The sequence below is a fragment of the Saccostrea echinata genome, unplaced genomic scaffold (genome assembly GCF_033153115.1).
Source record: "Saccostrea echinata isolate AGI-Se365-2 ecotype Australia unplaced genomic scaffold, CSIRO_AGI_Sech_v1 ptg000058l, whole genome shotgun sequence".
NCBI lineage: Eukaryota > Metazoa > Mollusca > Bivalvia > Ostreida > Ostreidae > Saccostrea > Saccostrea echinata.
In genome coordinates, this window is record NW_026889807.1 from 1,003,128 (window position 1) to 1,016,361 (window position 13,234).

Genomic DNA, 13,234 nt, shown 5'->3' on the forward strand with positions numbered 1-13,234 from the left:
AAAGAAAAGCATATCGGCGTTCATCACTTTCAACGTATTTGGGAAGAACAAACCTTATCTCATGCTTTTTGCGTCTCTCTCAACTGCATTAGGCGAAAGAAAGCGTTTCCTCTTTCAAACATTGTTCCTAACCATATAATATTTCTTATTCTAACCTTTATTTTTTTCTTTTCTATATGCCTTTCTTATGATGTGCTTACTTTCCCTGAGACTTTTTTTTCTCTAACTGTAATCTCTCACACTCGCATCCCTTTAATTTTTTTGCACGTCTGCTTTCTATCCTCTATTACGGCGTGCTTCAACATCTTTAGAAAAAACAAGAGCATCTTGCATCCAGCTAAGTAACGACATCATGGACTTAAACCACTACAACAATAAGACAACAGTAATGTGAAACATGAAACTTACGAATATATATAATAAAGCAGATAATGCAGGCATACAGGAGAAATCTCAAATTGTGTTGTTGTTGTTTTTTTTTTTAATACAGTAATTGAATATAACGAATCTATTTTAAAAAAAATTGCATCTGTAATGCATAATTTTGAAATTGTGTAGTTCCAATTATATGTAATAAATGGTATTCCATTTCAAAATAATTAGAGTACAATATTATATATTCATGTTTTTATTGTTGTTCAATTGACAGTCCAGTTTTGAAATATATCAGAATTAATTGAGTTATTGCGACACATCTTTGGGTATATGTAGTTGTCTTCATATAACATAATTTGAAGACATCCAGAAGACCAACATTTGCTCAGCAAATTGTTTATCGTATCTCTTATCAATAGACAAAAGTAGTATCCCTTAAGACTGACTTAATGTAGGTGCAGTGAAAATACAAGTAGACCCTACCAAAGTACGTGTATATGCTGAATATTTAATTAATGATTTAATCATAGAAGGCTTCAAACAAATGCATTCATCACATGAACCATGTGAAAATGGTATTTATGGCAAATTATAACTACGACTAGATTGCAAACTTTACAAAACCATACCCAATATGCACTGTATTTTATATTCTCAGATACACAGTTTTTGCAAGGAGAGGATAATTTTTCACTGCATAAAAAAAGGCTATGGGAGAATTGTAACAAACTGAAAAAGAAGATTTTGATCAAAATACTATCACAACAAACACCAGTGATGTATTTGGTAGAAGTCAATATAATTTTACAACTAGTATAAAAAAAAAAAAAAAGATGTTCTTCTAATCAATATCTATCTTTCGGAAAACAATTACATATATTTCTCAAAGCAGCCTATTTTTAGATATCCGTTTATTTTAGCCTTTTGACATAAAATATTATAAGTAATAAAATTTTAAACCACTTCAAACCATTCAACATGTATTCAAAAATTTACGGGGGAATCAAATTATTCAATTGCATGAAAACAATTATTCTTACATCCAATCAATGTCATGAAGTTTTAATCTCATTAATATTACCTTCAAAGTACATGAAAAACACAACAAAAAAAAAAAAAAAAAACATTTAGAAGCAAATAATTGCTCTTCAACTTTGAATTATTTAATTTGATAGCAGTCATCTTATGCAAAATGTAACGCTTTCCTTTCTACCCGACAGGAATTTAAATGATATGAATAAACAAGTTCCGGCCGGTTGCCTTAATATTTAACTTCCTAGTTTGAGAGTAAGTAAATGAACAAGTATGCAGTTTTTGAGCTCTCTGATATGTTTTTTTGTCAATGTAATTACTCGTACGCACGGGTATGGTAAGTCATTTTCATAATTATGGATTTCAAAATAGTCTTCATTATCATGCAGATAAGTGTGGTATCTGTATATTTCGATTTAGCAGCACAAATGTTTCTCTACGATATATGATGGAATTGACTTAAAACCCATCATTTATATCATAACTTTTGCTAACCCCCCACCCCCCCGCCCCCCAGGAGAAATCATGTAAAATAAACATAAATGATAATTCTAAAAAATAATTTAAAAAAAAAAAACAAACAAACATATTAAACATGTATCGGATCTTTATGTCTCAAATTGCGGAAATTGACTTGATATTAGCCTAACCTTCACATTTTCATAACACAGAACATTCATTATATTTACAAAATGTTTATTTCACATTCAATAAGCATACCCAGGTGTTGGTTACATAAGGACATTTTTTGTCAAATCAGAAAGAAAATACATGAACTTAAGAACACTATGTGTGTATTGACACTACCACGGTTTACTTGGTATCTCATCTATTTATAAAGACGTCTGAAATCATTTCATGTGTTTAGTAAATATTTTATGGGTCAAACATGCACCTTACATTTATTTTGAGAGTATTGTATATTCTTTTACTTTTTATGTATGGAATAAAAATTCTCTGCGCCTTTATACCCAATGTATCCTGAAAGCAGGGTAGAAGAATACTATTGTGGTATTGGAGAGAGAGAGAGAGAGAGAGAGAGAGAGAGGAGAAAAACGTGGGTGTAAATTGCAGGAAAAACAGCTCTTCATCAAATATTTATAATGATTTCAGAACACTTTTAATATTTATTTATTAACATATATTTTAATACAATGAGACACGAAGATAACCAAAAGTCTCTTGGAACAATTGAACTAGGAAGCAGAGCAAACGCGGACCTTAAAAAACATCGTAGGTGGGATCATGTGATATGGAGGAATAAGCATCCCCTATTGACCAGTCACACCTAATGGCTCTCCTTGTCATGATCGGGCAAACGGAAAAGACATTTCAGTGCAAAAAAAGAATGGTCTAACAATTTGTATGAAAAAATGTCAGTCAGCATTTGATTTTATGATTGATTGTATTTGCTGAAAAGGTCATTGTATTAATCATAGAATTTACACAAAGCCAATGAAATTGATCTTTGTATTATCTAATAACCTGATTTCAATGTCCAACTTTACTTTTTCGTAATTTGAAAAAAAAAGAATGAATAAATAAATAAAAAAGATAAATTCATTAAAAAGATTACGTCATAAATTTTAATTAAACGTTTAATTTATCTGTCACATTCTTACGCTTAAAAAAAGACAAACAAACAAACACACATACACATGTTGATATACAACCCAAGAAAATATACTAGCCCTTAAAAAAATATTGCAATTAAGATTAAGATTGCCAAATATGTAAAATCTTTGTATCTTTATATATATATCTATATCTATATATATATATATATATTGTCCATATATGTATCTCACTTCCATTCTCAATGACCGTGTAGTGTAGATCGGCGCCGCGAGAATTCCATCGGCATCGAAAGCAAGTTTTATTGACTTGCCTAGATGGCTGAGCTGTCTATCACGCTGTTCTTGTACTGCTAGGAGACAAATTCCGTAGGTCGAGAGTTCAACCCCCTGCTGGGCGGAAGTGGGTATCCTTATAAAAGTGAATTTTTTTGTGCTTTCCATATATATATATATATATATATATATATATATATATATATATATATATATATATATATATATATATATATATATATATATATATATATATATATATGAATAATTTCTTAATGTTTATTCACAATTTGTTGTGATAAGTATAAATATATGATTTCTGTGATATACAATAATTTTGATACTTGTTTAAAAATGGGGGGGGGGGGTGTCTTAGTAGTTACATATTTCTCACAGCAGACTTCATCAGAAAACAACGCATGTCCATCGCTATTGACAATTTTGATTGAAAAAAAAAATGTATTTTAGAGAACTTGGCCTATAATAAACAAACATGGCAAAACACTACGCACGATCCAGCAGTTTCTGGTCCAGAAAAAGCCGTAGACGGTTTGAAAGTAGACAGATCATATGCTGGTAAACAATGCAGTGTGTCAACAAGTGATCAAAGAACAGCTACGTGGTGGGTTAACCTTGGCAGAATTCTTAGCATAAACAACATACTGATTTACTACAGGACTGGAAATGCTGCCTGGAGTAAGTTGTCTTATTTTTTTTCTTTCTTATTAATTTGTTAAACTTGTTATTTTTCGTTTTTCATTTAATTTTTCTTCTCAAAAATTTTGCGTATTTACTTGAATGTTCGATAACTTTCAGGTCATCCAGTATATTTTCAAAATAATTTTATCAATTTATCCTGTTTATTTTCAGGGTTTTATGTCTTCAAAAGATAACCATACTTTAATTGCAAAGTTTCTTTATATTTATTTATTTATCTATTTACTTATTTATTTATATATTTATTTATTGCTTTTTGTTATATTATTTTTGTACCTTACAATATTTATGCAAATGATTTCTTAAGTACATCAGTCACGGTAGCTCAGTCGGTAGAGCGCTCGCTCCGTGATCGGAAGGTCGTGTGTTCGAATCACGGCCTCGACTGACCTTAGTCGATAAAAAATAGGTAGCAACTGCTACTTTGCCAAGCGCTCGGCACTTTGAAGTGAAACTTGCGGGTCTGTCGGATGAGACCTTAAAATCCGAGGCCCCATGTCATGGTAAGCGTTCGCACGATAAAGAACCATTACTGCTCAATTGCCCTGATTGCCGAGTAAGGGTCTAAATTTGAAGCCCTTCACCGGTTTATGGTGGCGTCTCTATATGAGTGAAAAATTCTCGAACGGGACGTAAAACAACACACAATCAATCAATCAATCTTAAGTAAAAATAAATAGTTTTTCACTAAACAGGGAACATTGATTATTATCCGGCAAAAATCTGTATCCCTTGAAATCCTGAAGATTTGCTTTCGGTCAGAAGTCTGAAATTTTGAAGACATCCCTTTATAATATATAACTACTGAAAACCATGTTTAAAAATAGACAACTGAGATTGTCTTAGATGATTGATAATAGATTGCAGAAGTGCACCTTGATTTTCAAATTTTCCAGAAGTGCCAAGTAAGGACTCTCGCAAAAGAACGAAAATCAAAACATGAGTGCAATTTTGAGACTTTTTTATCATATCTTTTAAAATGTTGCGGTTATCCATAATTTCTTAGTGTACTACATGTATATTATATAAAATTAATACTGTATGAAGTTGAGTGAAACATTGAAGATTTTTCACCCGAAGAAAATCATTGTCAACAGTGAACCTTGCGCGCTTAAATTCTGCAATTCTGAATTCTTCTTCAATATATATATTGAATAAAACCCGTCGTCAAGCAGTGTTGACTGTTGCTACATGTACGCTGGAGAGCGTGGCTTCATTATTCAGCGAGTAATTGTGTTTTTTAACAAATGTTTCTCGACAAATCAGATTTAAGTAATTTACATGAACGTATAATATTCACAATTATTGCATTTCTCCGAAAAATTGCTGATGACAAACTTCCAATCTTAGCAAATTTTAATATTCAAAGAAATGTGTCTTTTTTATTTATTTACTTATTTAATATTGTGTTGTAAATAATAACAGATTGATTGATTGTATGTTGTTCCCATTCGAGAATTTTTCACTCATATAGAGACGTCACCATATACCGGTGAAGGGCTTCAAATTTTGACCTTTACTCGGCACTCAGGGCCACTGAGCAGTGAGGGTTCTTTATCGTGCCAACGCCTGCCGTGACATAGGGGACCTCGGTTTTTAAGGTCTCATCCGAAGGACCCGCAACTTTCACTTCAAAGTTCCGAGCGCATGGCGAAGTAACAGTTGCTACCCATTTTTTTATCGACTTAGGTCAGTCGCGGCCGAGATTCGAATTCACGACCTCCCGATCACGGAGCGAGCGCTCTACCGACTGAGCTACCGTGAACGGTAATAATAACAGAAGAAAATCTAATGTAATTCTTACATGTCTGATATTTTTAAGGAGAAATATGTGTGTACATAATAAACATCTACGTCATTAATTGTCTCCACACAATTCCAAGTTATATATGCCCAAATCATCAAACATACTTTGACTGTATGATCAGGATCTAAACACTCGGGGTTTTATTCTTCTCCAGGTCCACCACACATACAAACAGGTGCCTTTTCCTATCATTTTCTTGTATTCGTCAGGGAATATCACTCAATCCATTTCTGCTTCATCTCTCCACAATCTCTTCCTCTTGCTTATATCATTTTTTTTTTTTTTTTTTTTTTGCTATTTCCTCGAATAGGGTGGGATTTTCTTCCTTTCGATCCTCCTATGAAATTATTTTTATACAACCGTCTCTCGTCTATTGACTCTTCAAATATTGGTTATGCCAGCTAGCTGAACAGCACATCTTGTTCTCACAACGCTTGAAATTTCCTAGTTTCACGGTCGCCCATTTTCGATTTCTGTCACCTTTGCCACATATCTTGGTGGCTTTTCCACTGAACCTCTAGCTAAATAATACAGTACAACTGAATAATCGCTGGTTTGCGGAATATGTAACTCACAGCCTATGGCTGTATAATTTTGTCTTGACATATATTTGGCAACAATCATTTGATTCACGGGAGTAAAATACTCTTTACATTTTCCCATGTTTACACTGAACGTTTTCGTATTCAGAAGAAGTCATATTTTAAAAATGACGTCTTTATTCGATAGTAAAAATTGAAAGCTACAAGTATTTATAGAAGTAAGGCATTTGTCTTCTATGACTATCTAATTATGAGAAAACGTGCAATTTTAGCGATTTAGTCAGACTTGTTAACACATTTTTAGTTTGTTCATAAATATATGTCATAATACTGTAGTTGCTTTGTTCATTCTTTTCCACACCGAGCAATGTATTTGTTTTTATGTCTTTCAAATAATTCTAAATTTGTCACCAGATGAGTACAATGGATATACAACACGATTCTTGGGATTCTCTGTCTATATCTCCAACACAACAGATAGAAATGATGGAAAATTGTGTTTCCATGACATAAATTATACTAAATATACCATACCCGACCATGTAAACATCATCTGTCCTACACATGGTCAGTACGTCATCTATTATAATGAAAGGCTGCAAGGAGTAAATTACCCTGATGATTATTTTCCTTATGCATTTGTTGAACTTTGTGAAATAGAAGTTTATGGTGAGTAAAATCGAATTCCACTGTATGACAGATTTTAATTTAGAAATAAAATAGGGTTAAAATTTCACGGAAAAAAACAGTTGCAAGTTACTCGTTTTCATTTGTTTGATTTAGGATGTCCTATACCTGGATATTACGGATCTAATTGTTCTCTCCCTTGTCCTGACTCAAACTGTATATATTGTCACATACAATCTGGTGTCTGTGAAGGATGTAAACCTGGGTACAAGGGACATCAATGTGAGCAACGTAAGATTTTTCTTATTTTTCTTTTTATTTATATCTAAAAGTATTTGCAATCAGCTTGTGCACAAACAATTATTAGGGCTGTCCTAGACAAAAATTCAAACGTGAACATTTTCAATATTTTTTCCTTGTTTCATTGATATTACAGAGTTTGAAAAATTGCATGATTATCAGCTTTGTTTGAATATAATGCATTAAAAAAAATCAATGAAATATCTTTATAATTAACTTTTTCCTCTTCGTTAAAAGAATGTTAAAAATAATAGCTGTCGGCGCAACACAGATGATATCAAAACATTCCTTGTGGCGTTAATAAATTCCTTCCGGAATCAATTGCGTATTTAAATAAGTCGTTTGCAGCATAAATTGGACACTTCGTTTGATTATCTAGCAGTTTCCTAGTTATCTCTTCCATAGGGTAACAAGTCAATCCATCCTCGGTCCAGTTTACTAGGTATAAATAAAAGAAGTATCCGAGACATGCGTTTCTGTCGTTCCATTGTTTCAATCTCTAGATCTTTCACGTATGGACAGGAATCACACTCTGATCAATACTGCATGATAATTTGAATGCGATGCATTATCGCCCGATTTCGCCATTGATGACAATGTCTAGAACAGTTTGTGCATATTACCTCATACTTTTGACATTTTTGATATTAATGTCAAATTAAGAGAGTTTTATACACGAGTACACCAGACCATAGAGTTTGTAGGGATACAAATTTTTAAAAGTAAAAAGAAATGCCCTATGATAGCCACCGATATTTGACACCATTTAAATGCTGTTTCTACATGCATGTGACATTACAATCTAGTAATATTTTGTAAAAATGAAGAAAATATAATTTCCCAATAATGTACAAAAAATGAATAATTCTGTTGAGTTAATGAAATCTGAAAAAAAAATCTGGTTTTGTTTTTGTGACAACCCTCATATATCATGTTTTGTTTATTTATATTTTATCTTTATTAAACATCAGAGTGTAATCAAAAATTTTATGGAGAGCTATGTAACGAAAAGTGTGGAAACTGTACTGACGGTTGGACCTGCAATCATGTAAACGGAACGTGTACCAACGGTTGTGACGTCGGAGTGTATGGAGACAAATGCAAAATAGGTATTGTTGATCCCCAGCGAGGTTGATTGGATACATTTCAACTGTTTGCATATGGAATACAATATGGAATACAGTTTCAAAATCGTTTTATTTTCTATGCATTGTCGTCATTCGCAAATTAAACCAAGACTATACTTAAAACATTGTAAAATGGAAAGCAAGTGTGCAGGTTTGTGTTACCCATGAACTAAGAAACTTTTATCAGTAGAGTAATACACTGAAATAAAAAGGGGGAGGGGGATATGTATATATCCTAGAGACTCTCTGAGAATGCAGAACTTTAACTTGATTTAATAAACATGTACTTATGTATAGATATTTCAAATGATACTTTTTTTTATTTTTTTTTTTAATTACAGTTTGTCCTAGTGGTTGGTATGGAAATAACTGTTTGGAAAAGTGTTATAATTGTGAAACGTGTGACAGATTTACAGGACAGTGCACATCTCCTTGTAAGACGGGTTGGAAAGGGATTTTCTACATGGAAGGTATTTGTGACACTTTGAGAATTCAGAAGGCTCAAAATCATTTGTATTTCTTTAATAATCTAGGAATTCAAACTACTGGTTTTTGTAAAGTTGATATAATAGACACAGCATGAAAGCAAAGGTATGGTATGAAGAACCAAAAATGAACAAACCTCTGACAATTATTTAAAAAAAAAGTCAAATGAATTCTCAACATTTTTAATATAAAGATTGGAAATACAGACTCTGAATCATATGCTTCTGTTTTTCTAGATGTTGTGTAAATAATTTCCAACATTACTTTGATATACATTTATTTATTGGCTCAATATATCACAATATATTTCCCAAGATTTCTGGGAAAAGCCATTTGAGTTCTAAGGTCCAAATACAATCATTACCCGATGCTTTAGTTTTTGCCGTTTTATAACACAGAATTTAATAGATTATTTTTCGGGTTTTTATTGAATTGCAATCTCTGACCTGTTATGCGTTCGATCTATAGACTGATGATTTTTGCCCAAATATAGAAGCATTGTGGTGTATATTCTGATTTAGATATTATTTTCGATGCCACTTTTACAAACCAAAAGAAAAAAATATTCATATCTTCATTTCTTATCAATAAATCTTCGGTATAACGTAATAAATAGAAATACCTTATTTGGCAAAAGTTTAGAAAGTATTTCAGATGCAGTATTTTTCGAAGCATTTATTGAATGTTTATATGTGACTTAACGCTCATTGCAATATAAGGTTTTAGATAAGAACACCTGGACTACAAACATAACTTACATAATTTTATATACAAATTGTGTTTTGGGAAAGAAGCGCTTTTGAAGTGAAAATTGCGGGTCCTTCGGATGAGACCTTAAAAACTGAGGCCCCGTGTCGCGGTGGGCGTTGGCACGATAAAGAACCCTCACTGCTCAATGGTCCTGAGTGCCGAGTAAAGGTCTAAATTTGAAGCCCTTCACCGGTATATGGTGACGTCTCTATATGAGTGAAAAATTCTTGAACGGGACGTAAAACAACATATAATCAATCAATCAATCATTATAACAGTAACTTGATCCGAAGAGCCGTATCACGTCAACGATCCGCGCTTGTCAACGAGACGTGATACGGCTATTCGGATCAAGTTACTGTTATAATAATATATATTTATAAGAATGTGATGGAAGAAGATATGGACAAGATTGTGAAGAAGAATGTGGAGCCTGTCTGGGTTATAAACAATGTCATCACATCAACGGTTCCTGTCTTGAGGGTTGTGACTTCGGATACAAATGGGATCTCTGTAAATCAGGTAACGGTTACCGTTTGGTGTTTTGACATCTCACGCAAACCGTTTTCCTGTAATTATGTCTTTTAGAGAAATAAAAACGCAGTTTATTTATTGTCTTTTTTTAACTTCAGCTTGTTTGGATGGAACGTATGGTACAAACTGCGAACAGAAGTGTAACAAGAATTGTGGTGTACCTTACAGATGTAATGGAACGACAGGACAGTGTGAGGGAGGATGTCAGTTTGGATGGGAGGGACCTCACTGCAAAACTAGTAATTAAATTAAATTCTTATTCAACCGTTTGGCTGTCATACCCACAGTTGTAATGTTCCAGTACAATTTCCATAGAGAAATATGATATACCTGATTAAATATATAAACAGGAAGACGAAAATCTTAATGGTGTAGCTTTCAGCCATATTTAAATAAAAATAAGATACGAAATATTATGAGTATGTCCAAAACATGTACTAACAGATATTTAAAAAAATACATGAATATAGATTTGAAATTTTCCTTTGCAAAATATTACTTTTTTTCCTTTTCTTAGGGAAATTCTTTTGTTCTCTGTTATTCAAGAATGCACTAACAATATGTATGGCCGTAACTGTAGTCGACGTTGTGGTAACTGTCGAAATGGAGCTCAGTGTCATCATTTAGACGGAACATGCCAAAGTGGATGTATGCAAGGTTATAAAGACAGATATTGTACATCGGGTATAATAATTACAAAATATCTCATCTGAAAAGTTTAAATTGTGACGATTTCAATCTTCATTGCAACAAGAACAGCATCAGTGATATATTCTCAGGATGTTATCCGAATCTTTAACAGAATGCAAAGCAGGTTTTTATGGGTTTAACTGTACAGAAGAATGTAGCCTCTTCTGCAAGACCCCACGTGACTGTAACCACATAACTGGACATTGCAAACAAGGATGCACTGGTGGATGGCAGGGCGATATGTGTTTGCAAGGTAAATATCTTTATAGCTTAGAAATAATGTCCCGCCTGCGTGTGAAAAATTTGGACGTTGAAACTGTTCAGGTTGTTTATTTTGTTTGAAAACCCAATTGATATTCGTAATTTTTTGTGCAGTTGCAAACAGGGTTGGTGTTGTGGAATGGCAATCAGAATTCCATGGTTTTCTTGCAGCTTTTTGCATCTCTGTAACAATAAACGTGGTTTTGGTTGCCTACATTATTATTAATAGGTCGGTTTTCACACATTATTTCGTTTACGACAAAGTTCAAAATAATGCTTATAGAGTAACATTTTTTTTCTGTTTCCAGCAAAGAAAAATATGATAATTGAGCAATTAATTGAATATTTACTTTCATGTTAGACCTATTTGCTAAAATATACTTACATCATCTACATATTCGAAACCAAGCATTTTTGTTAGCTTTCTATCTACATCTCTAGTTCAAATGTTTTGTTAATATTCATAATAGTTTAATATAGAAAGGCGACAAAACAAGCATTAAGTATCTGAAAAGGTCAACCCTGTCTCCAACTAACTTGGGTTTCATTTATATATTTAGAAGGCAGACTAAAAACAGACAGAAGAAACAAAAGTGTCAAGACGAAAGTGAGATGAAGGCGAAAAAATTTGACCAAGACATTGTTTCTCCTAAGGCTTATGAAGATGAAAGCAACAAATATCAAGAACTTGGAGAATTAGCACTGCCATCAGATTATGGCCGTCTTTAAAAAATTCCTACTCATAACAGTACAAAGAAAGCACAGATATCAAATATGAGATTTTACAATGGGAAAATATAGATGTAGATATAAAATATAAAATTGGAAAAGAAATTATACATATTACTAGAGATTAGTGCAGTTGGATGTATTTGAGTCAGAATTTTTCATCGAAGCTTCATATATTTGTACTGTCTTTCATAGAAACAGCTATTTTTAGCTCACCTGAGCCGAAGGCTCAAGTGAGCTTTTCTGATCAAAGAGGCTCCGGCGTCCATCTGTCGGCTGTAAACTTTCCACATTTTCAACTTCTTCTCAAGAACCACTGGGCCAATTTCAACCAAACTTGCCAAAAACCGTACCCTACCGTAAAGGGATTTAAATTTGTTCACAGTAAGCGCCAAGGAGAGATAATTAAGGTCAAGATCTAATAAATGACTTTAGACTGTCTTGTTGGTGCTAGATCCATAATGATGTCATAATTGATTTAAGCTTAATTTTTCCCGTATTTTACGGCTATAATAGAATTATGTAGAAAATGAAGCATTTTCATTGCATTCAATTTGAAATCATGATAAAAGTAACCCCGATATCTATATTAAATTAAATATCATTTTGAAGTAGAGGTTAAGAAGGAACGAAAAACCGTTTTCTGAGAGACTTTAGGCAATATTGATACATTTCTTTTATCTGAGATGGAAAAAAAACACCGAAATTTATACCTGACTTTCTTTGTTTTTCATAAAAAAAAATTACAGTTTAAAATGTTTTTTCGTCTAGTTTATCAAAAAATGAAGTCCCGAAAAACCTTATTTTTGCAAGCTATATTTGTTAAGTATCATTTAAAGAACTCGTTTCTCAAATTCGAAAAAAAAAAATCTGTAGGCATCTTTCATTTACTAGATTTTGACCATAAGAAGTCATGAAAATTTGGTGACATCTTTTAAAAATTTTATTCTCAAGAACCACTGGGCAAGAAAAGATGTAACATGTGAAATCTTCATTACATACCCTAGATTCAAGTTGTTCATATCATAACTCCCGGGGGTAGGGCGGGGTCACAATGAGGGGTCAAAGTTTACCATGGGAATATATAGGAAATATCCTCAAAAATCTTCTTCTCAAGAACAGCTAAGCCATTATAATTAGTCATATTAAAAAAGAAGTTTCCTCAGGTAGTTTAGATTCAAGTTTGTTCAAATCATGATCACTAGGGGTTGGGCACAGACACAACAGGGGGCCAAAGTTTGACATTGGAATATATAAGAAAAACAAGAGGCCCTGGGCCACATCGATCGACTGAGCATTTTGGCTAGGAGTTCAGTATTTTATGAGTGGTATCAATCTATCCCTAAGGGGAGGGGGACATGATTTGAAAAACTTGAATCTACACTAATTGAGGATGCTACCATATTT

At 32.9% G+C, this 13,234-nt stretch overlaps 1 protein-coding gene across 1 annotated transcript; it reads left to right on the forward strand.

Annotated features, from left to right (window-relative positions):
• The first annotated feature begins 2,561 nt into the window (after nt 1–2,561).
• LOC133174516 (multiple epidermal growth factor-like domains protein 10) lies at nt 2,562–11,827 on the forward strand. The gene is made up of 11 exons (XM_061309629.1): nt 2,562–2,640; nt 6,738–6,992; nt 7,107–7,241; nt 8,222–8,359; nt 8,719–8,847; nt 9,998–10,135; nt 10,246–10,386; nt 10,694–10,831; nt 10,950–11,090; nt 11,213–11,327; nt 11,659–11,827. Exons 1-11 carry the CDS (start codon nt 2,562–2,564, stop codon nt 11,825–11,827), a joined length of 1,578 nt encoding a protein of 525 aa, XP_061165613.1.
• The last annotated feature ends 1,407 nt before the right edge of the window (nt 11,828–13,234 follow it).